The 23,919-nt window shown below is 48.3% G+C and overlaps 2 protein-coding genes across 2 annotated transcripts; both read right to left on the bottom strand.

The window, feature by feature from the left end:
* Nucleotides 1–252: 252 nt before the first annotated feature.
* LOC121107982 (olfactory receptor 14A16-like) lies at nt 253–15,673 on the bottom strand. Its single transcript, XM_040654630.1, has 2 exons — nt 15,595–15,673; nt 253–1,139 (listed from the first exon to the last, which is right to left on the bottom strand). Exons 1-2 carry the CDS (start codon nt 15,671–15,673, stop codon nt 253–255), a joined length of 966 nt encoding a protein of 321 aa, XP_040510564.1.
* A 390-nt stretch (nt 15,674–16,063) lies between these two features.
* Nucleotides 16,064–17,730, bottom strand: LOC112530884 (olfactory receptor 14J1-like). Its single transcript, XM_040654629.1, has one exon. The coding sequence runs from the start codon at nt 17,003–17,005 to the stop codon at nt 16,064–16,066; it is 942 nt and encodes a 313-aa protein (XP_040510563.1). The 5' UTR covers nt 17,006–17,730.
* Nucleotides 17,731–23,919: the final 6,189 nt, after the last annotated feature.

Raw genomic sequence — 23,919 nt, 5'->3', positions numbered from 1 at the left:
ATGTATTTTTGCACGCTTCTTAAGTATTATTAATCTATTCGGGGAATTTGTTTCCATATTTACATGTGGTCTTGGAGTGAGAAAATAGAAAGTAGGTGGAAAAGAAGTCAAATAGAGTGCAACTTTTTTTTTGTAGGTTACTTTACCACACTTATACACACACAAAAAAAAAAAAAAAAAAAAAAAAAAACACCAAACACACATAAAATATGAAGAACCCTCACTGGGAATCATGTGAGGAAGATGTGCACTTTATTGAAGCTGGAATAGTGCACATTGCAACACTTTGCTGACGGCATGCTTGATCTCCTGGTTCCTCATGCTGTAGATAATAGGGTTCAGTGTTGGGGGAACCACTGAGTATAGAAATGCTACCACCACATCCAGGAATGAGGAGGAAACGGATAAGGGCTTCAGGTATGCAAATACAACAGTACTAAGAAACAGGGAGACCACAAACAGGTGAGGGAGGCACGTGGAGAAGGCTTTGTGCCGTCCCTGCTCAGAGGGCATCCTCAGCACGGCCCTGAAGATCTGCACATAGGAGAAGAGAATGAAAGCAAAACACCCAAATAAGACAAGGGCACTTATTACATTAAGCCCAACTTCCCTGAGATAGGATACTGAGCAGGAGAGCTTGAGGATCTGGGGGATTTCACAGAAGAACTGATCCACAGCATTGCCTTGGCACAGTGGCAGTGAGAATGTATTGGCAGTGTGCAGCAGGGAATAGAGAAACCCAGTGCCCCAGGCAGCTGCTGCCATGGTGGCACAAGCTCTCCTGCCCAGCAGGGTCCCATAGTGCAGAGGCTTGCAGATGGCAACGTAGCGGTCATAGGACATGACTGTGAGAAGGGAATACTCTGCACCAAAGAGGAATAGTAAAAAGAAGACCTGTGCAGCACATCCTGCATAGGAGATGGCCCTGGTGTGCCAGAGGGCATTGGCCATGGCTTTGGAGAGAGTGGTGGAGATGCAGCCCAGGTCGAGGAGGGCGAGGTTGAGGAGGAAGAAGTACATGGGGGTGTGCAGGCGGTGGTCGCAGGCTACGGCTGTGCTGATGAGGCCGTTGCCCAGGAGGGCAGCCAGGTAGATGCCCAGCAAGAGCCAGAAGTGCAGGAGCTGCAGCTGCCGTGTGTCTGACAACGCCAGGAGGAGGAACTCGCTGATGGAGCTGCTGTTGGGCATCTGCAGTTCCTGGGCATGGAGTCCTGTTCAGAATGAAGAAGATAATGACAATTTTAAATCATTTTCAGAGACACTCCTCCTGCTACACTCAGAAAGTCCATTTAACTCCATAACATGAGTTTATTTTCATGAGCTTCAGCGTCATGTAATAAGTAAAAGCTTAAAGAGCTTTTCTTTCCTAATCATTACTTTCCTAATCATTTCGTAATCATTTCCTAATCATATCCCAGCCTCTTGGATATTTTCCTCCAAGGAGCTGTTTCTACATATCTTATCTTTACCCCAACTTCTCTAAGAGCCCCTAACCTCAACTTCTATGCAGTAAAATTTCTGTTAGAGAAAATGCCTATTAAGAGGCGAAGTGCATAATTCATGTTTGCAGGGAATGAGGATAATTTCATCTGGTGCTGTCCTTTGGGAAAGGAGAGGCTGAAAGCACTTTAGGAGGTTGTTCATATAACAGCATACTGAGAAAGGTACAATTGAGAATTCTCTATTGATTAAAGTAAGATTCAGGAGTCTCAGAGATGTATTCAAAGTTGACAGGTCCTTTTAGATTTCAGCCTCCCATCCTTTTCCCTTCCCTAAGGATATAAAAGAAAAATCCCTGCCATGTCCCTCCTCTTGCAAAGTGCTCTTGGAAACATTCTGGGGTGCAGAGTAGCAGTGATCCCCCTCCCCAGGCAGCAGCTGTGGCAGCAGAAGGCCCCTGCCCTGCCATGCCGGGGGGCTCCTTCCCCCCACACGTCTCCCCGCAGCGCCCTGGGCAGCTCCCCGGGCAGGCTGAGTGCTGAGCCTGGCAGGCGGCAGAGTCCCTGCCCCGGCACACACCCCCTGGGGCACAGCAGGGACCCTGCTCTGCACCACAGCCCTGGGCACCCGGCTGCACCCCCGGCTGCACAGCCTGCAGCCGTCCTGGGACACGCAGCCCTCAGGGCTGTGCTTTGATGCTGCAGAACCTAAGATCTCAGCTGGAGCAGGTCTTTTTCTACAATAAGGAAACGTGGGCTGCCATCAGCCTGATCTGCTATGAGATGTCCCACTTTTAGTGATCCCTCCTGGAAAACATAGCTCCATTCCCTGTACCTAAAGGCTTACCTTCTCAATGACTGTGAGCAATGCTCCTGCAGTGAAGTCACAGCCTGCTCTTACTCCACACAGCCTGTAAGCTCTCTTCCTTCTCTCCTCTCCCTGTCACCTACAGAGCATGTTTGCAGCTCATGTGCACAGGAGCTGCTTGTGGGCACAGCTGTCTCTCTACAATGCTGCTGACTTGTATCAGCTCCCTATGCCCAATGAGTCCGGCCCAGATCAGCAGCAGAGGAGGTGATTTCCTTCTCTCCCTGGAGATATCCATCACTGCAGAACATACTTCAAAGTCAGCTCAATTAATTATCATGTGTACTGGATTCCAGAAGCACAGTTGTTCCTACTGAAAGAAATTTGACCATGAGAGAAGCGAATGCCAAATCTGGACACCTCTGCTCATGACGTAACAAAAATGTCACACAGGCAAGGACACTAATGAGAACACCAACACATGCTGTGCTAGAACTCTTTGTACAGTTGCAGGCCTGAGCTCTTTTTTGGACCACAGGGACACGTTTAAATGGCTTCCACAACTGGGCTGTAACACAAGGGGGATACAGATTCTTTACGCTGGATGGGTGAGGAGACAATGAAGTCTGTGAGAGTGCACTGAGCTCTGCCTGGGGATGGCCGATCAGCCAGGTCAGAGCAAATGGAAAGAGCTTCCTGATCAGGAAGTGCAAGTGGAAGGTGCCCTCTACACACACCTGGGAGCCTCATGTTGTCAGGCCCTTGTCCCCTTTGGGGACTCTTTTCACTCCAGTATCTGGTGCAGGGACAGCAGAGCAGGGCACCCAGAAGATCCCTTGAGAGCACAGATGGCAGCTTCTTGACCAAGCCATAGAGGAACTGAAGAGGAGAGATCTCTTACTGGATCTCATACTCACTGGCAAGGAAGGGGTTGTAGGGAATGTGAAGATCGAAGGGAACCTGGGCTGCAGTGGCCGTGGGATGGTGGAGCTGAGGAGTCTGAAGGGAGGGCAAAAGCCAAGCTCACACCTTTGGGCTACAGCAGACCACACCTTGGCTTCTTCAAGTGTCTTTGTTGTACATTAGGAAGGTACCATTTAGAAAGTGGAGACAAAAAGTGGTCACCTTACAGCGGCACAAAGATTTTGTCCTACTGTACCTGCTGAGATTTGTTTCTGAAGGCTAATACTCAAGTACAACTGAATCTTCCCAGGCATATCAAAGGCAATAAGGGCTATTAGAAATGTATATGTAGCAAAAGGAAGGCTATGGTGGATGTGGACCCACAGTAGAATGGGGCAGTGTACCTGGCATTAAGGACATGGAGGCCATGAAATGTCCTGTGCTGCATGTGACCATCGAAAACACAATCTGAGAAAATCAAAATGAGCTCAGTACCACAGTGTGACTCCATCAATGCAAAGACAGAGAGATGTCATGGACAGTTCTGAACAGGGAAAATCTGGGGGGCACCAGGCTCTGTGCAAGGTACAAATGGATCTTCTTTTCTTTTTGAAGCTGTAAGGCTGAAAGATGTTCATTAATGAAATCGATTAAATTGAAACCAAGGATTGACGACAAAGATTGAAATCAATAAAAATATGTTAACACGCTTCTCAACTTCTAATATTCTCTCCTGTCCTCTCCCTTTTTAGGTTGAAAACGCTGGTCTTTGAAGGAATTTGGTGTCCTTTTCTTTTTCTTTTTCTCATTTTTCTTAAGGAGATGTTATCCAGAACGGTGTTTGCAGGACACAAGTGCCTCCAGGTACAGGGACACAGACAGTGGTGCCAGTGGCTGTGCCCTGTGATGGGTGGAAATCATACTCTGTAACCACAGAGTAGTTATAAAGCAGGTATGTTTAATCAGCGCTGCGCACACACCACATCTCCCCCAGTGCCCCCCACCTACCCTGCATACCGGAGGGCAAGAAAGGCACGTACTTAAAGAAGCTGCTGCTTACACATGCATTAGATTTCCAAGTAAACGTTGGGTTAGTACAGCGAGTCCCCAAAATGATTGACATTTATCCCTGCCCCAAGTCTCAGCTCTATGACACATGCGTATCTTTTGGTGGTTCTTTGGTGGACTGTTGGATGAAGGCTGAGGTCTTATTTTCCTTTGACATGGGTCAGGTTGGAGACTCTTGGCTGGCTCTGGTTGGTCATCTTATTGTCTACAACAAGTAAACAAGTGTGAGTAAAACCCGGGGTAAAGTGTGAGTAAAATCCGGAGTAAGGTGTATGTAAACTCAGAGTGAAGTGTGTGTAAATCTGGAATAAAGTGTGTGTAAAACCTGAGTAAAGGTTGAGTAAACCTGGAGTAAAGGGTGAGTAAAACTAGAAAAAAGTGTGAGTATACCCAAGGTAAAGGGTGTGTAAGCCCGGAGTAAATAGCGAGTAAAGCTGGTGTAAATTGTGAGTAAACCCAAAGTAAAGTTGTGAGTAAAACAAATGGTGTACATTGTTAGGAAACATGGAGTAAAGTGTGAGTAAACCCAGAGAAAAGTATGACTACACCTGGACAGCAGTTTGAGTAAACCCAGATTAAAGGGTTGGTAAAGGTAGAATAAAGCGTGAGTAATACCCAGAGTAAGGTGTGACTAAACCCAAAGTAAAGTGTGAGTAAACCCGGAGTAAAGAGTGCGTACCATGAAGTAAAGAGTGAGTAAACCTGGAGTAAAGAGGGAACAAAGCTTGGAGAAATCTGTGAGGAAACATGGAGTAAAATATGTGTAAAACCTTGTGTAGAATGTGTGTAAAACCTGATGTAAAATGTGAGTAAAGCTAGAGAAAACTTTGAGTAAAACCCAAAGTAAAGGGTGTGTAAGCCTGGAGTAAATAGTGAGGAAACCTGGTGTAAATTGTGAGTAAACCCAAAGTAAACATATGAGTTAAACCTGACTTATATTGTTAGGAAACCCTGAGTAAAGTATGAGTAATGTGAGAGTAAAGTGAGAGTAAACCAAGAGAAAACTATGAGTACCCCTGGATTGAAGTGTGTGTAAGCCCGGAGTAAAGGGTTAGTAAAGCTAGAGTAAAGTGTGAGTAATACCCAGAGTAAGGTGTGACTAATACCCAAAGTAAAGTGTGAGTAAACCTGGAGTAAAGAGTGTGTAACCATGAAGTAAAGACTGAGTAAACCTGGAGTAGAGGGTGAACAAAGCTTGGAGAAAACATGGAGTAAAATATGTGCAAACCCTCACGTACAATGTGAGTATAACCTGATGTAAAATGTGAGTAAAGTTTTAGAAAACTGTGAGTAAACTCAAAGTAAAGGGTGTGTAAGCCCAGAGTAAATAGCGAGTAAAGGTGGTGTAAATTGTGAGTAAACCCAAAGTAACCTTGAGGGTAAAACCTGGAGCATCTTGTTAGGAACCCCGGAGTAAATTGTGAGTAAAGCCCTGAGTAAAGTGAGTGTAAACCCACAGAAAAGTATGAGTACCCCTGGATTGAAGTGTGTGCAACCCCGGAGTAAAGGATTAGTAAAGCTTGAATAAAGCGTGAGTAATACCCTGAGTACGGTGTGTGTACACCAGAAGTAAAGTGTGATTAAACTCGGAGTAAAGTGAGCATAACGTTGAAGTAAAGAGTGAGTAAACCTGGAGTAAAGGGTGAACAAAACTTGGAGAAAACTGTGAGGAAACATGGAGTAAAATATGTGCGAACCCTGGTGTAGAATGTGAGTAAAACCTGATGTAAAGTGTGAGTAAAGCTAGAGAAAAGTGTGAGTAAACCCAAAGTAAAGGGTGTGTAAGCCCGGAGTAAATAGTGAGGAAACCTGGTGTAAATTGTGAGTAAACCCAAAGTAAACTTATGAGTAAAACCTGGCATACATTGTTAGGAAACCCGGAGTAAATTGTAAGTAAAGCCCTGAGTAAAGTGACAGTAAACCCAGTGAAAAGTGTGACTAAACCTTTGCTACTGCAAAGCCCGTGGGCCCTCGGTGCGCAGGGACACTGCTCTCCCCCCATCCACCCAGCTTGTGATGCCATCATAGAAGGCTACCACGTTGCTCAAGCACTATTACCTCTTGGTGAACCCATGCTGACTCCTCCTAATATCCTTCTTCTCTTCCAATTGCTTGGAGATGGCATCCACAATAGGCTGTTCCATCACCTTCCTAGGGACAGAGGTGAGACTGACTGGCCTGGAGTTTCCCACATCCTCCTTCTTGCCCTTTCTGAAGACCAGACTGACATTGGCTATCCTCCAGTCTTTGGGCACCTCTCCTAATCAACAAGACCTGTCAAAGATAATAGAGAGAGGTTCAGCAGTCACCTCTGCCAGCTCCCTCAGCACACATGGATGCATCCCATCTGGACCCATGGATGTGTGCACACTGATCCCACCCAGACACTTCTGCACCATCTGCTCCTCAACCAGAGAGAGGCACTGATATGTTATAGATAAGTTTACACATAGAAATGTTGAGGTGAGGTCACTTGTGCAAGCAGAACTCACCACCCTGTAACAAACGTGGCTAGATGGTGTTTCAGAGGTTATTTCAGTCTCTGGAGGTGACAGACCCGCAGCAGGAACAAGGCTGGCAAAGAGCCTTGGAAGACATTCTTTCTGTAGTAGTCAATAGGACAGCCCTGAATTCAGGGCTGAGCTCTGTACCTTTAGGAATGCAGCTCATGGTCATTGCCCTGTCTCTGATAAGCCAGCAGAAGGCACCAGCTGGGCAGGTGGATTGAGAGATCCCTTCTGCCTGAGAGCTGATTGCCTGCTTTCAGGAAGAGGCCTTGGGTCCTTGTTTTCACATCCCTTGCTCGTTAGCACATGATGGGCGCATAACCTGGACATGTCTACCTGAAAGGTCAGCATCAGACATGTGACTTGAAAGGTCATGATGAAATTTCATCTGTGTGGTCTGCTGTCAGGCCAAGAGAATCTGATGGGTTGGTACACTGCCTGGAGGGTAGATTGTGAGATGATGGCACTTTCCGTCTACCGGGACTGGTGGAAGACATTTGATACGGCCCTGTATGAGACCCTTCTCTCTGAAGAGAGAGGCATGAGGCATGAATTGATGGATGGACCACTCACTGTATGTGGAATAGGATGGATGGTCACAGCCAGAGTTGTGGTCAACAGCTCAGTGGCTGTGTGGATACAGTGGTATTTTTCAGGGGTCTGCAGGTGGTACTTGTGGTATTTAACCTCTTTGTCACTGACTTGGACAGTGCTGTTGAGTGCACGTTCAGCAAGTTTTTGGGTGACACCAATTTCTGTGATGTGGTCAACACAGTAAAGATAAGGGATGGCACCCAGATGGACCCTGACAAGCTACAGAGGTGGGTCAGTGAGAATCTCGTGAAGATCAAGAAGGCCATGTGCAAAGATATTCATATGGGTCAGAGCAATCCCAAGCAGAAATGCGAACAGAGTGCAGAATGCACTTACAGCAGTCCAGAGGAGAAACACTGAGGGTGTTAGTTGACGAAAAACTCAACACAAATCAGCAGTGTGCACTTGCAGCCCAGAAAAACAACCACACCCTGGGCTGCATCAAATGAAGTGTCCGCCCTTCAAATCCATCTCACACATCTCTCCACAGAGATAAGGATGTGATGTGGGACCATGCCAAGGGCCTTTCAGAAGTCCAGGTAGATTTTTGTACTGGTCTGTGTAACTGATGTATTGTCAAAGTGTCCTCATTGTTATTCTGACCATAAAGAGCCACAAAATTTAATGAAGCTTTGGGAAAATACTTATTTCCCATTTAGATATTGAAAATGTTGAGCTAAACAAAACACAGTAAATCTCAGAACCAACGTTGATTTACAGTAAAATTCATCTTCTTACGGCACACACAAAGAAATGGTTTATTAGATTGTTTCTTTGCTTACAGCTGGCACCTGGTGGATAAGTGTGTTTCTGTAACTTAGCAACCTTCACTTCAGTGTCCAGAGAGCTCCTATCAGAATGGTCTGGAGTTCAGCAATGACCAAAGCATTCAGAAGAGAATCATTACCCGAGCTGCAATGACACAACAGACTGGGTCTGACAGCAAGAGCAGAAAGAACTAACTGGCACACAGGGGAAATATAGGAAGTTACTGATAAATATTAGGAAAGGAGGTCAGGACATGAGAGAACAGAACTGAAGTACAAAAATAGGAAATCACTACAGTTACACTGAACAGGTAAGGAATAAGAGGCATGTGAAATCTTAACTGACACTGAGCTGATTTCAGTGTTGGAAATCTTTCAAATTATATAAAATATTGGTCAAATGTGTTGTGGGTTAGGTGTAGTTTCAATTAAAATATAAAGGTGAAGGGGATGCCAAATTCAATAGCTGTTCCCAAGTGTGCAGAGAAACCTGCAGAGAAACCTGAGTTCCAGGTGATTCGAGGGTCCGCAGTATGTCCCATACAGCACACAGCCAGCCCTGATCTGAGCTCTGCTGAGCTCTGGGCCAGGAGAGGGTCTGAGCCAGGCTGCCCATTCCCCAGTGCAGGCACTGAGCCCAGTAACAAAGTGGAATGGCCCCATTTCAGCCATCAGCCCTCAGCAGATTACGGTGATAGTGTTGCTGGGAGCCACTGGTGTGAGGTCTGGGGCTGGTGGTAGCTTCCTTCAACAGTGTCTCCTTTCTGTTCATGCAACAGGAAGCTTTGCTGGGTCTGTGCCCTGAGGGACCCTGCTTTGTGGCCCCACGGGCATGGGGTGGTCTCCAGCGCCCCAGGATCACCTCTGCCAGCTCCTTCCCCTTGTGAGCTCTCAGAGGCTGCCGTCCTTGCAGTGGACTGAGCAGAGGGCTCATTCTGCCCATAGTCACAACCAGATCCTGGTGCTCCATCTACCACCCAGCACGCTCAGCTTGTGCCAGGGTTGTCTTTGGGGTTATGGCTTGCATGAGGGGTGGGAGACTGTCACAGGGACTTCTGCCTGGGACAGGGACTGAGCAACAGCAGCAAGGGCATAGGGCTCCAGGTCATAATTGATTCTTCAGGGAAATTTCATGACCACATCAACTCCCATCAGACCCCATCCCTCCTCTCATCTGTTTGGCCATTGATGGGTGTCTCTCTGCTGCCCGTGTTGATCAGAGTGGGCAGCAGACCCAGGTGGACAGGGAAGAGTGCTGATAAAACCTCTCCCTGGGAGTCTGGGGGTGTGCAAAATGCTTGGAATGACAATGGGGATGTACCAAAGGCACTATGTGTGCACAGGTATGCCCGAGGAATCTTCCTCCAGCCTCCCGTACAGTTCCTGCTGCATCCCCACTCCCTCCACAGTGCCCGCTGGCATCTCCTTACCCTGCAGATTCAGAAGAATCACACAGAGGCTGTGAGGCAGTCAGTACTAACCCAGAGTTCCTATGGCCTTCAGGAGAAAGAGAGCAGGGAGATGCCTAAGTAGAAGTGGAAGGAATCCAAACACACGTTAAGTACATGAAAACCACTTAGAACAACTAAATATATACACACATGAACAGTAAAGAAGAATGCACCTATTCATATAAATAAATAAATACTATGAACATAAAAGAACATAAATAGGCCCGCAGTGAGGAAGACTGTGAGTCATTTGTAAAGACAGATGAGAAGTTTATTGCTGCTGAAATGTGTCCATGACATAATTTTCCTCACTGCATCCTTGAGCTCCTGGTTCCTCATGCTGTAGATGAGGGGGTTCAGTGCTGGAGGCACCACCGAGTACAAAAATGACACCACCAGGTCCAGGGATGGGGAGACCAGGGAATGGGGTTTCAGGTAGGCCAGAAAGTCAGTGCTGACAAAGAGGGAGACCACGGCCAGGTGGGGGAGGCACATGGAGAAGGCTTTGTGCCGTCCCTGCTCAGAGGGCATCATCAGCACAGCCCTGAAGATCTGCACATAGGAGAAAAGAATGAAAGCAAAACACCCAAATAAGGCAAGAACAGTAACCACAATAAATCCAGTTTCCCTGAGGTAGTCTGATTCTGAGCAGGAGAGCTTGAGGATGTGGGGGATTTCACAGAAGAACTGGTTCACAGCTTTACCTCGGCAGAGTGCTTGAGAAAATGTATTGGCAGTGTGCAGCACAGCATGGAGAAGCCCAGTGCCCCAGGCAGCTGCTGCCATGGTGGCACAAGCTCTGTTGTCCAGCAGGGTCCCGTACTGCAGGGGCTTGCAGATGGCAATGTAGCGGTCATAGGACATCACAGTGAGAAGGGAATACTCTGCTGATAACAAAAACAAAAAGAAAAAGACCTGTGCAGCACATCCTGCGTAGGAGATGGCCCTGGTGTGCCAGAGGGCATTGGCCATGGCTTTGGGGAGAGTGGTGGAGATGCAGCCCAGGTCGAGGAGGGCGAGGTTGAGGAGGAAGAAGTACATGGGGGTGTGCAGGCGGTGGTCGCAGGCTACGGCTGTGCTGATGAGGCCGTTGCCCAGGAGGGCAGCCAGGTAGATGCCCAGCAAGAGCCAGAAGTGCAGGAGCTGCAGCTGCCGCGTGTCTGCCAACGCCAGGAGGAGGAACTTGCTGATGGAGCTGCTGTTGGCCATCTGCGGTTCCTGGGCATGGAGTCCTGTTCAGAGTGCAGAAGATATTGACAAGGCAGTTCTCACAGTCACACCTCCTGCTATGCTATAAAAACTTTTCTTTCTTTTAGGACCATGTTCATTTGCTCCATTCCCTGAAACTGATTTCATGAAGCTCAGCATTCCATAAGCAGAAGCGGCTTATAAAGCTTTTGCCTTCCTCTCTTTTTCTTATTTTTTCCCCACTTCCTGGATATTTTTATCTGTTTCCAAGTCACATATCCTTACGCCAAGTGCTTTTTTTTTTTTTACGCCACAACCCCAACCTCTGTGCCCTTCAATTTCTTTTAGAGAAAGATTCCTATTTGAAGGATAAGTGCATTATTCCTGTCTGCAGAAAACAACAATAATTTCAGCTGGTTCCGTCCTTTGAGAAAGGAGACGCTGAAAGCACATTCTGTGTGACTGTATACAAAAGAAATGATTGATTAAAGTATAATTCAGGAGTCTCAGTGATGTGTTGAAAGTTTACAGGTGCTTTTAGATTTCAGCCTCCAATCCTTTTCCCTTCCATAAGGATATAAAAGAAAAATCCCTGCTTTGTCTCTCCTCTCGCAAAGTGCTCTTGGAAACACTCTGGAGAGCTGTGTAGCTGTGATCGCCCTGCCCCAGGCAGAAGCTGTGGCAGCAGAAGTCCCCTGCCCTGCCCTGCCCTGCCGGGGGGCTCCTTCCCCCCACACGTCTCCCCGCAGCGCCCTGGGCAGCTCCCCGGGCAGGCTGAGTGCTGAGCCTGGCAGGCGGCAGAGTCCCTGCCCCGGCACACAGCCCCTGGGGCACAGCAGGGACCTTGCTCTGCAAAACAGGAATGGGTACATGCATCTGGACTGGGTCTTTTTCCCTGAAAAAGAAACACAGAATGTTTGCCGCCTGATCTGCAATGAGATGTCCCAAATTCAGTCATACCTCCGGGAAAATGAGCTGCATTACCTGCAGCAAGAAACTTACTTTCTTAAAAGATGAGAGCAGTGCTCTTCCAGTGAGCTCACAGCCTGCTCACACTGTACACATCCTGTAATCTCTCCGTCCTTTTTGTTATATCCTCATGCCACCTGCACATCATGTCCCTTGCCCTTCTGTGCTGTACAGAGGAGCTGCTCCTGGGCACAGCTCTATAGTGCTGCCCACTTGTATGAGCTCCCTGTGTCCCAGGAGCCCGGCCCAGCTCAGCAGTAGAGGATGTCATTTTCATCCTTCCCACTCATCTCCCCTGAGATGTCCCTGGGTCTCCATGGCCAACAGCTCCTGAAAGACAACAGCATTGCGACTGTACTTGGAAATCTGCTGCATTAACCACCAAATGTCCAGTGGACAGTGAAAAATTACAGACATACAGTTATTCCTACCAGAGAATGTTTGCTGTAACCAAAAGTGCACACAGAGAAGGACAAGGAGGGGTGGACTTCCCCTGGGCAGGGCAGTGATCCAGCTGAGGCAGTGCAGGCATTTCATCCCTAAATGAAAAGCCTGCAGCTGAAATAGGATTCAGCTCCCCACGGACCCACAGGAGCTGGGATTCCTCTGGTTCAGTTCTGGTGTGCACAAGGAGTTGCCTGCATGTGAGCTCCTGCTCTGCGTCCTTGGTTTTTCTGCGGGGATCAGTCGCTCACACACAGACCCTGGGTGATGACCAAGGTGCCTCAGGCAGCTTCAACTGATGAAACCTCTGTTTTCTATTGGCTCACATGTAAATGGTGTCAGAAGCAGCCAAGTATCATGCCAGTTCTCTGGGCTGTCCAGCACACTCATGTGCAGCAACAAATGCAACACTTGGCCTTCAGGAAAGCCATGGCCCAGTTGCAGGCCTGAGCTCTTGTTTGGACCACAGGGACATGGTTAAATGGCTTCCACAACTGGACGGTCGCACAAGGGGAATACAGAGTCTTTACAGAGGATGTGATTTTTTTCTGCCCCACTCACGTTCCCTGAGAATTTCCTGGGTCTCCATGGCCAACAGCTCCTGTAAGACAACAGCATCATGATTGCATTTTGTCTTGGATCTGCAAATGATGCCTAGATTGTTGGAATAGCACGACCCTCTTGCCATGGCTTGCTGCATGCACCACTCCCACTTGGCATCACGTTGTAATGCACAGCTGTTGTAGGCTGTGAGGATGTCCAGTATGAACAGGTAGTCAACCAGAATGCAACATTCAAGTTCAGAAGTTTCATATCCAAGTCAGAGGCACCATTGCCTCACTGGAAGAGTTTGACTCTGGAGATGTCATGTTTGATGCTAACTCACATGCAGAGGACCAATTAATGACTCCAAGCATCTCAGCAACAATATGGAGGAAGTGTTCTGAATAGCTATAACCAGTGAGAATGCTGTCTTCTGAACACCAGAACCATGGTGTGGATGCAAGATCGAGCCAGGTTAAACCCAATGATGCTTCTGATTTGGGGTGCTTCCTGAAGCATCTTTACCTAATGTATTCATCCAAAGGAATAAACAAGACAGAGCAGATTACCTTGAGTGTGAGCACGTGGCATGTGCAGGACAGCCAGGGGATCAGGCCCAGCCAACATGGATTCATGAATGACGGGTCCTGCTTGACCTCCCTGCTCCTACTATGACCAGGTGACCTGCCTGGTGCACAAGGGAAAAGCTGTGGATGTGATCTACCTAGACTTTGTCAAAGCCTTTGATTCTGTCTCCCACAGCACTCGCCTGGAGAAGCTGGCAGCCCATGGCTTGGACAGGTGTTCTCTTTTCTGGGTAAAGAACTGGCTGGATGGCCAGGCCCAGGGGGTGGTGGTGAATGGAGTTAGATCCTGCTGGTGGCCAGTCACGAGTGGTGTTCCTCAGGGATAAGCGCTGGGACCTGCCCTGTTTAATATCCATACTGATCCAATGGCTGATGACAGCGGGATGAGCTTTAGCAAGACAAAGTGCTGAGTCCTACACTTTGGTCATGATAACCCGTGCATTGCTAGAGGCCTGGGGCAGTGTGGCTGGCCAGCTGCAAGGAGGAAAAGGAGCTGGGTATGTTAGCGAAGCGCAATTGGTTCCGGATGAAACATGCAAAATTTTATCCAAGCACAAGAAAGTATTTCTTTACTGTAAGCTGCTGATTAGCAGAAGTGGCTGCCCAGAGAGTTACCTTCCCTGTAGGTATTCAAAAGACTTGTAGTGGCACTCTTGGAAATGCAATTCTGCAGCCCGGTGCACAGGTGGAGGCCTGTGAGGAATGGTGTTCCCAGAGGTTCATCTTGGGATTGGTGATCTTCATCATCTTCATCATGTTTATGAGTGAAATAGACAGTGGGATGGAGTGTACCCTCAACAAGTCTGATGATGACACCAAGCTGAGGGGTGCAACTGATACAACAGAAGGAACAGATGTCATCCAGAGGGACCTGAACAAACGTGAAAAGTGAGCGAATGTGAACCTGATGAGATTCAACAAGCCCAAATGCAAGGTGTTGAACATGGGTTGGGGCAATCCCAGATATGTGCACAGGCTGGGAAAAGATCTCACTGAGAGCATCTCTGCGGAGCAGGATTTGGGGGCCCTGATGGACAAAAGGCTGGACACAAGCAAGCAGTGTGCGCTTGCAGCCCCAAAGACGAACAGCATCCTGTGCTGCAACCAAGGGGGCTGGCCAGCACGGTGAGGGAGTTGTTTGTCCCACCTGCTCCGACCCCATCACACCCCATATGGATTACTGCATTGAGGCCTGGGGCTCCCAATACAAGAATGATGTGGAGCTGTTGGAGTCCATCTAAGAGGAGATCCACCAAGATGATCAGAAGGATGGAGAGCTTCTCCTATGAAGACAGGCTGAGGCAGCTGTGCTTGTTCAGCTTGGAGAAGAGAGGGCTCTGGGTTGACCTCACTGAGGCCTTCCAGTATTTAAAAAGAGCTCATAGGCAGGAAGGAAATCAACTTCCTGCACAGTACGAATATGGTAGGACAAGGGGGAACAGTTTCTGCTAGAAGAGGAATCATTTAGATTATATATTAGGAGGAAATTCTTTGCTCAGAGAGTGGTAAAGCACTGGAACAAGTTGCCCAGAGATGCTGGACAACAAGGAGGTGCTCAAGGCCAGGCTGGATTTGGCCCTGGACAACCTGATCTAATGGGTGGCAACCTGACCATGGCAGGGCAGTTAGAAGGGATATGTTAGGTTCCTTCCAACCTACCACATTCTATGACTTAATGATTCTCTGATAAGTGCCACCAAGAACAGAGCTCTAGGTCCAGCAGTTGGTCACTTACAGATCAGCCTGGGACTCTCAGTCTGTGTCCTTCAATCTGTGGAGAACCCCTGGAAACAAAACAGGAGGGAGCAACTCCTTGGCTGCATGGCTGACACCAGCTTTGGAAGCAACCTCCAGGATTCTGTCTCTGCCCTGAGCAGCTGTGGGGGATGGAGAGGTCGGTTTGACCGCTTTGAATGCTGACTTGATGATAATGAGGCTCTGGGAAAAAGAAAGAAGGGCTGAATAACGGGATGTTTTGCATCTAAGCATAAGATAAGTTTGCTGCTGTTATGAAGATTTGTTATGAAACTTGCTTGAATTCTAGCCCATGGATTCTTAGTGGAAATGTACTGAATACATGTGTTAGACTGTAAAAAGCTTGCTTGGGAGAATAAAGGAGAATCTTTCGCACGAGAAACCTGTGTTGTGTTGCTAGCCTGCGACAAGCAGCCCCTTGTGTTATGGTGGTGGTAGCAGGGAGACAAACTCTGACACATTGGTGCACATGGCCTGTTCCTGCCTGCTACCGCACTGCCACTGGATGCCTCTGGATGCCACTGTAGAGACAACAGGACGGCTGTCAATTCATATGAGACCCGAGGGCTACCAGGAGTGTAGAGGTACAGTAGGAAAGCGTGGAAGTGGAGAGAGCAGCACTCAAAAGACCACATCTTGCCCTTGCCCATCGCCACGGCCCCAGGAAAGCAGCAGCCCAGACCTGAAGGCAGTGAGACGTAGAAGCCCACTGAGTAGTGAGGTGCAGCCTGCGAGCAAACTTGGGCTGCTGCTCCATTTGGCAGCTGGGCTCTTGGCCCCTGAATCCCTCCTGCATAAGGGGGTTTCTCTTCCAGCTCTATAGGAGAAGGGAAGAAAAGTGAGCTAGAGAAATAAATTTCTGCTGTCTTCTTCATTGTGCTTATGCACATGGGAAGCGCAGTTCTGTAGGTACATGAGATGACTGTCAAAATAAATAATTAACGAGAAAGTTAACTCTATTTAAATAATAGAATAACTCTATTTAAAAATGAATGTGAGTTTTAGGGAATGATAAACAAAACATTTAACAAAATACTGTCCTAATATTTTCTGATATAGCTGGGGATTTTCCAAAGTTTCCTCAGGGCATCCCTGAGCTCCTGGTTCCTCATGCTGTAGATGAGAGGATTCACAATGGGAGGTACCACCGAGTACAGAACTGCCACAACCAGGTCCAAGGACGTGGAGGAAAGGGAGTGTGGCTTCAGGCAGGCAAACAAGAGAGTGCTGACAAAGAGGGAGACCACGAATATGTGAGGGAGGCACGTGGAGAAGGCTTTGTGCCGTCCCTGCTCAGAGGGCATCCTCAGCACAGCCCTGAAGATCTGCACATAGGACACAACTATGAAGACAAAACACCCAAAAATTAAAGAAAGGCTAAAATCAATAATACCAGCTTCACTGAGGTAGTCTGATTCTGAGCAGGAGAGCTTGAGGATCTGGGGGATTTCACAGAAGAACTGGTTGATGACATTGCCCTGGCAGAGCGGTATGGAAAATGTACTGACAGTGTGCAGCAGGGAATAGAGAATTCCACTGCCCCAGGCAGCTGCTGCCATGGTGGCACAAGCTCTGCTGCCCAGCAGGGTCCTGTAGTGCAGCGGCTTGCAGATGGCAACGTAGCGGTCATAGGACATGATGGTGAGAAGATAATATTCTGTTGAAAACAAAAACAGAAAGAAAAAGACCTGTGTGGCACATCCTGCATAGGAGATGTCCCTGGTGCCCCAGAGGGCATTGGCCATGGCTTTGGGGAGAGTGGTGGAGATGCAGCCCAGGTCGAGGAGGGCGAGGTTGAGGAGGAAGAAGTACATGGGGGTGTGCAGGCGGTGGTCGCAGGCTACGGCTGTGCTGATGAGGCCGTTGCCCAGGAGGGCAGCCAGGTAGATGCCCAGCAAGAGCCAGAAGTGCAGGAGCTGCAGCTGCCGCGTGTCTGCCAACGCCAGGAGGAGGAACTCGCTGATGGAGCTGCTGTTGGGCATCTGCGGTTCCTGGGCATGGAGTCCTGTTCAGGGTGCAGGAGATAATGACAAGACAAGACCATTCTCAGTGACACTCATCCCACCATTTTATAAAGACTTTTTTTCTTTTAGGACAGTGTTCATTTAGTTCCATCACTTGAATTTAACTTCATGAGGTTCATGATTCTATAATAAGTAGAAGCTGAAGGAGCTTTAGCCTTCCTCTCATTTCCTAATCATATCCCAGCCTCCTGGATATTTTCCTCATAGGAGCTGTTTCCATGTCTCATGTCTTTACCCTGTCTGCACTCAGGGTGCCCATCCCTAACGCTATGCACTTCAGTTTCTCATAGGGAAAGCTGCCTGTTTGCAGGGTAGATCCATGTTCATGTCTGTAGGAAAAAAATAAATAAATAAAATAAATAAAATAAATAAAATAAATAAAAATATCTCAGCTGGTGCTGCCCTTTGGGAGAGGAGAGGCTGAGAGCACATGAGGAGATTTCTCACATAACAGCAGACTGAGAAAGGTACAATTCAGGATTCTCAGAGATGTGTTCATAATTCACATCTCCCTTCAGATTTCTGCCTCCAAGTCTTTCCCCTTCCTTAAGAACAGAAAATAGAAAATCCCTTCCTTGTCTCTCCTCTTGCAACGAGCTCTTGGAAACACTCTGGGATGCAGTGCAGCCGTGATCCCCCTGGCACAGGCAGCAGCTGTGGCAGCAGAAGGCCCCTGCCCTGCCCTGCCGGGGGGCTCCTTCCCCCCACATGTCTCCCCGCAGCGCCCTGGGCAGCTCCCCGGGCAGGCTGAGTGCTGAGCCTGGCAGGCGGCAGAGTCCCTGCCCCGGCACACAGCCCCTGGGGCACAGCAGGGACCCTGCTCTGCACCACAGCCCTGGGCACCCAACTGCACCCCCGGCTGCACAGCGTGCAGCCGTCCTGGGACACGCAGCCCTCAGGTCTGTGCTCTGATGCTGCAGCACGGAAGCCCTCATCTGGAGCAGGTATTTTTCCACAATAAAGAAACACCGAGTGTCTGAAGCCTGATCTGCTAATGGATATCCAAAATTTAGTGATCTCTCTAGGAAAATCAGATTCATTGCCTGCAGCGAGCAACTTACCGAGTCAATGTCAATGAGTAGTGAGCTTCCAGTGAGGTCACAGCTTGGTCACTCCACAAAGCCTTTAAGATCTCATCTTTCTCTCCACCCCATCGCCTGCAGATCATGTCCCCAGCCCTGCCGTGCTTTGCAGAAGAGCTGCTCCTGGGCACAGCTGTCTCTCTGCAGCACTGCCCACTTGTATGAGCTCTCTGTGTCCCAGGAGCCCAGCCCAGATCAGCAGCAGAGGAGGTGATTTCCTTCTCCTCACAACTCTCCCTGGAGATATCCACAGCCCTCTTGAGCTGACAGCTCCTGCAAGGCAGCACGGTCATCACTGCAGAAAGTACTTCAAAGTCAGCTCAATTAATCAACACGTCCACAGGATTCCAAAAGCATGGATGTTCATACTAAAAGAAATTTGGCCACAATGAAAGCAAATGCCAAATCAGGAAACCTCTGCTCATGACCAGTATGTAAAAAGTCACACAGATAAGGACAGGGAGGGGTTGACTCCTGTTCTGGGCAGTGATAGCGCTGAGGTAGTGCAGGCAGAACATTACAGAATCATTCAATGATTAGACTAATGTTGGAGGGGCTTTCAAAGTGCACCTGGTTTCAAGTCCCAACCATGAGCAGGGCTGCCAACCACTGTATCAGGCTGCCCAGGATCCCATCCATTCTGACCTTGAATGCCTCCACAGATGTGGCACACAAAACTTCTTTGGGCAACGTGTTCCACTTCCTTAGAGTAGATATTTTTTCTTAAAGGCTGAACTAAATCTCCGCTCTGTACGTTAAAGCCATTTCCCTTTGTCCTATTACTGTCACACAATCTCGTCCCAACCCTAAGGTTAAGACGTCATCTGCTGATGGGAACCCCGGGACTGAAATGGGATCAGTTCCCCAGAGGTCCATGGGACCCATATGTCCTCTTAGTTCAGATGTGCACAAAGTTCAGATGTCTGTGTGTGAACCCCACATCTGAATGCTTGGTCTTCATTCAACAGGGACTCCATTGCTCACACATACACACTCAGTGATTCCCAAGGTGCCTGGGGTGATCCTAGTTGTGTGCTGGTGCTTGTGAAGTGTGGTGGAACATCTCTGAGACAGACACCTCCTTCCTGAGCATCAGCTGAGGGCCAGAAGGGAGGTATTCTTGGCCATCCTAAATGCCAGAACAGCCCTGTGCTCAGGGCACCCAGTGTGCCTTTTGCACCTGTCCCCATGGAGCATGTTGTGTTATTCTGCCGACCGAATGGATCAGTGTTGTGAGTTAGCATCACAACACAGTGTTCTCGTGCCAGGAAAATTTCTTTATTGCTGTGATGATCACGATCATGAGGCTGTGTATCTGTGCTTATTCTTCTAAGCAGCCTTTTACACTCCAACACGCATAGTCAGTACGTTTGCACTAACAATGCATTGGCTAGAAAGCAAGCAAATTCCATAACAAGTCTTCATAATCAGCAGAGAGCTTATCTCATGGCTTGGTACAAAACACCCCCTGTTTATTCAGACCTTCAGCCTCCTTTCCAGAGCCTCATTATCAGAGAGTCAGCATTCAACGAGGCCGAGTTGACCTCTCCATCTCCCACAGATGAGCTCACAAAAGAAGAGCCAGATCTTCCTCACTGCTCCATCTGTGTCAAACTCTGGAGTTCAAGGCATTACAAAGCTTTGGAACGTCTACATTCTTTCACTGATGACACCTCAGTTTGCTCTGAGCTCTCATTCGAATGGCATCAAGAGAAGTCTAGGGTCATGCCAGTTCCCAGATGACAGGAAGCTGGCAATCGTTGTTCCAGTTTGAAAGAGGAGTAAGAAAGATGATCTAGACAGTTATGAATCTGTCAGTCTCACTTCAGTACCTGGTAAAATTCTGGAAAAAGAAATGATGGTGGGAGTTACTGAAAACACCTGAAAGACAAATCTGTCCTTGGTCAAAGCCAATACAAGTTCATGACTGGAAAATCCTATGGAACTTAATGTCCTTTGATGAAGAGGTCATACATTTAGATAAATAAGGGAAGCAAACTGATGTTGTCTTTTTGGATTTCAGTAGAGCGTTTGATACTGTTCCTCACAGAATACTTCTGGACAGAATGTCCTGCATAGGGTTAGACAGAAAAACAATGTTGTGGGTGAGCATTTGGCCAATGGATGGGGCCCAAAGGCTTACAGTAAAACTGTTCCATTAAGTTGACGGATGGTCACAAGTAGGGTTCCTCCAGGCTCCATTTGAGGACCACTTCTCTTGGATGTTTTTATCAGTGACCAGCGTGCAAGAGTAAAATGTGTTTTGAGCAAGTTTCATGATGATGTTGAACTGGGAGGAGCTGTTGTCACGACTGGAGGTGGAGAGGCCTTGCAGAGAGATGTGGGCAAGTTAGAGAACTGGGCAAGCACCAACTGCATGAGGTATAACAAGAACAAGGGCCTGATTCTGCACCTGGGAAGGAACAACCCTGGACATACACACTGACTGGGGGATGGGACACTGGAGAGCAGTCCCACTGAAAGGGACTGGGGGTCCTGGTCAACAGTAGATTGGGTGTGAGTCAGCAGCGTGCCCAGGCAGCCAGGAAGGACAACCGTCCCCTGGGGTGCATTGAGCAAGGCAATGCTTGCTGGGTGAGGGAAGGGATTGTCCCTCTCTGCTCTGCCCTGCTGGAGCCTCACCTGGAGCACTGGGTGCACTGCTGGGCACCACAGAACATAAAGGACGTAAAGCTATTGGAGACTGTCCAAAGGAGGACACTACAGCTGAGAGATCTGAAGTTCAAAGTTTCATTGGGATTGACTACTTGTTGAGACTGGGCCGTTCTCAGTCTCACACTCACTGCAGGAGGACTGCTCACAGCTCTTGGCAAGGTAAGTCTTGCTACAGTGGCACACTGCCCACATGGGACTTGGGCCTCACAGCATCCTTGTACCCTGTGCAGGGCCTGGGAGCTGCTGCCCCCTTGTCTTTCATTTGACCTCATACAATCCTGCATCACACTGCCCCAGGAAGGGCCCTGAGCCAGCATGAGGGACAGGATCTCCCTGCCAAGGGTCTGGGGATCAGGGCTTGGCCTTTCTGCTTCATAAAACAAAGGAGGGTTTTCTCAGCATCACAGCCACCATCCCAGTGCCTTTGGCTGCCTGTCAGCATGGCTGCCAATTATCTGCTCTAACAAGTCCCTGGGGAAGCTTGCTTGTTAGTGGCCCTCAGTGGGGCCCATTAATACTCCAAGAAACTTCTCTGTTCCTTCTGACTTGGTCTTCTTGAGCACTTCATGCCATCTTCTCTCTGCACTGGCGGTTGATGGACTCAGCTGCAAAAGTCCCCTGGGGCCCATTGCAGCCTAAAGAGCCCTCCTGTGCCTTGTGCCTTCCTGTCATCTTCTTCAGGTGTTCAGAACTTGTACAGCTAACTGGAGAGGTATCTGGAGAGAGCTTAAAGAGGAAGAGTTCAATGGTCATTTAAAAAGTCCAGTTATTTATTTATTGATAGCTGTATTTAAACAAGATGTTAAAACAGTACTTGGCAGTTGATTCTGACCCAGGATGTCCCATAATGAGCTTTGCTCTGTCACTGTTATGGACAAACGTCCTCTTAAGCTTTCCCCATCCCTTTCTAGTCATGGCCCCATGGGACTTGCACCACTTTTCGTCACATCACTCTTCTCCTCTGGAGTCACCCGCTCACTGTTAAACCTCCTTTGCACCAACTCCCACTGGCCTTCCTCAGAGAACCAGCTGCACGTCGACAATGACAGTTTTTTTTCGGGTTTTTGTTGTTGTTGTTGTTGTTGTTTTGTTTATTTTTTTCCCAAGAAACAGAAGGAAATGTGATGCAACTGAATGAACAGTAAAACACAGTGATGAACCGAATGCCTTGTCCAAGCTGCCTCTACTGAGGTTTGTCTTTCACGGGGAATACTTGTACAAGAAATGAGTTAGACGGAGATAGGAATGGATAGATGTAATCACAGTAAAGGAGTTGACAAAAGAGACTGTCAGACTTTGGAGAGATGGTGCAAGTTCCAGTAATCTCCCTGAAGGTCACAGATCAGCCAGATAGTTGGGAGGTATTTGAACGAAGAAAGAGCAACGGATGGGGAAATGTGGGGAGCAGTGGGAAGAGCGTGTTTTCAGATGCCTGCTGAGAACATGGCCTTCGACATGGTCATTAATTTAGCAGACCTGGAGACCCCTGGAGAATGAGGGACATGAAATACGCAGCAGGGTAGAGCAGCAGTGGACGCTGGGCATTAGTCACAGGGCATTGGCACTGGCACTGCTGTCTGTGTCCCTGTACCTGAAGACATCTGTCGTGCAAACACAGTTCTGGAAAGCACTGTCCATTCTCTAACATAAATTATAATTATAACAATTACTTAAAATTGCCTCAAAGTCTGGTGTTACAACTTAAAAAGAAAAAAAACTTAGGAGTATTTCTGAACTTGAGAAGTGCGTTAACACATTTTTGCTCATTTCTATCTTTGTCTCTGAACTTTGCTTCAGTTTTATTGACAAGAACATCTTTTAGACTTACAGCTTCAAAAAGAAAAGGACATCCATTTTTGTCTTGCACAGAGCCTGGAGTCCCCCTAAGAATTTCCCTGCCCAGAACCTTCTGTGACATCTCTCAGTCTTTGCTCTGACTGTTTCACTCTGTGGTTCTGATCTCTCTTCATGCTCTCAGACCTTGTTTTCGATGGTCACATGCAGCACGGGATGCTTCATGCTCTGGAAACATCTGCTCTCTTCCCATCAGCAATAGGCCATGAGGACATAGGATCACAAGGTAACCCAGGCTGAAAGGGAACCTGGGGGATGTCTACAGTCTAACCCAGGACAAAGAGGGACAGACCAAGTTGTTCAGCATTTGCTCCTGATGCATTTTGAAAACCTCCATGGGCAGAGACTGCAGAGCCTCACTGGGTGACCAGACATTAGACATGTGGAACACACTCCACCCATTCCTAAGATCATGATGTGGGGCACGGAACAGGTGTGGAACAGGAATCACAAAGAAATAGTGGGTGACACATCCCTAGAGATATTGAAGATGCCGAGGGCCCCAGGCATCCAGATCTACCACGTGACAGCTCTGCCCACAGCAAGGGAGTTGGACCTGGATGGTCTTTAAAGACACTTCCAACCCAGGCCCTTCAAGGATTCTGTGATTCCTGTCACTCAGGATCCTGTTTGCTTAGGTATTCCCTGATCACCTCCTCTTTCACCAAGGGCACATCTGCCTTGCAACAGCATTTCCCAGCTGTCTGTGGCACCTAGGATTCCAAGAAGCCCAGTCCAACTAATCAACAGTGAGGTCAGGAAGGAAAGGACCAAGGACTCAGAGCAGGAGCTCACATGCAGGCAACTCCCTGTGCACACCTGAACTGAACCAGAAAAATCCCAGCTCCTGTGGGTCCGTGGGGAGCTGAAATCCATTTCAGCCCCAGGATTTCCATCTAGGGATGAGATGCCTGCACTTCCTCAGCTGGATCACTGCACGCCCAGGGGAAGTCCACCCCTCCCTGTCCTTCTCTGTGTGCCCTTTTTGTTACAGCAAACACTCTCCAGTAGGACTAAGCATGAGTCTGGAGTTGGTCACTGTCCACTGGACATTTGGTGGTTAATGCAGTTGATTTCCGAGTACAGTCATGATGCTGTTGTCTTTCAGGAGCTGTTGGCTGTGGAGACCCAGGGACATCTCAGGGGAAATGAGTGGGGAGGATAAAAATGAAATCCTCAGCTGCTGTTTTGGGCCAGGCTCCTGGGATACAGGGAGATCCTACAAGTGGGCAGTTCTGTAGAGAGGCAGCTGTGCCCAGG

Source organism: Gallus gallus, chromosome 33 (genome assembly GCF_016699485.2).
Source record: "Gallus gallus isolate bGalGal1 chromosome 33, bGalGal1.mat.broiler.GRCg7b, whole genome shotgun sequence".
NCBI lineage: Eukaryota > Metazoa > Chordata > Aves > Galliformes > Phasianidae > Gallus > Gallus gallus.
This window is presented reverse-complemented; position numbering and strand designations above follow the sequence as displayed.

Excerpts from the sequence above, each read along its gene's own strand:
- LOC121107982 (XM_040654630.1), bottom strand. The coding sequence starts at position 15,673 with ATGGGCAAGGGCAAGATGTGGTCTTTTGAGTGCTGCTCTCTCCACTTC. Across the intron at positions 1,140-15,594 it reads ACTGTACCTCTACACTCCTG|ACACACGGCAGCTGCAGCTC; the intron begins GTAGCCCTCGGG and ends TGGCGTTGTCAG.
- LOC112530884 (XM_040654629.1), bottom strand. The coding sequence starts at position 17,005 with ATGCCCAACAGCAGCTCCATCAGCGAGTTCCTCCTCCTGGCGTTGGCA.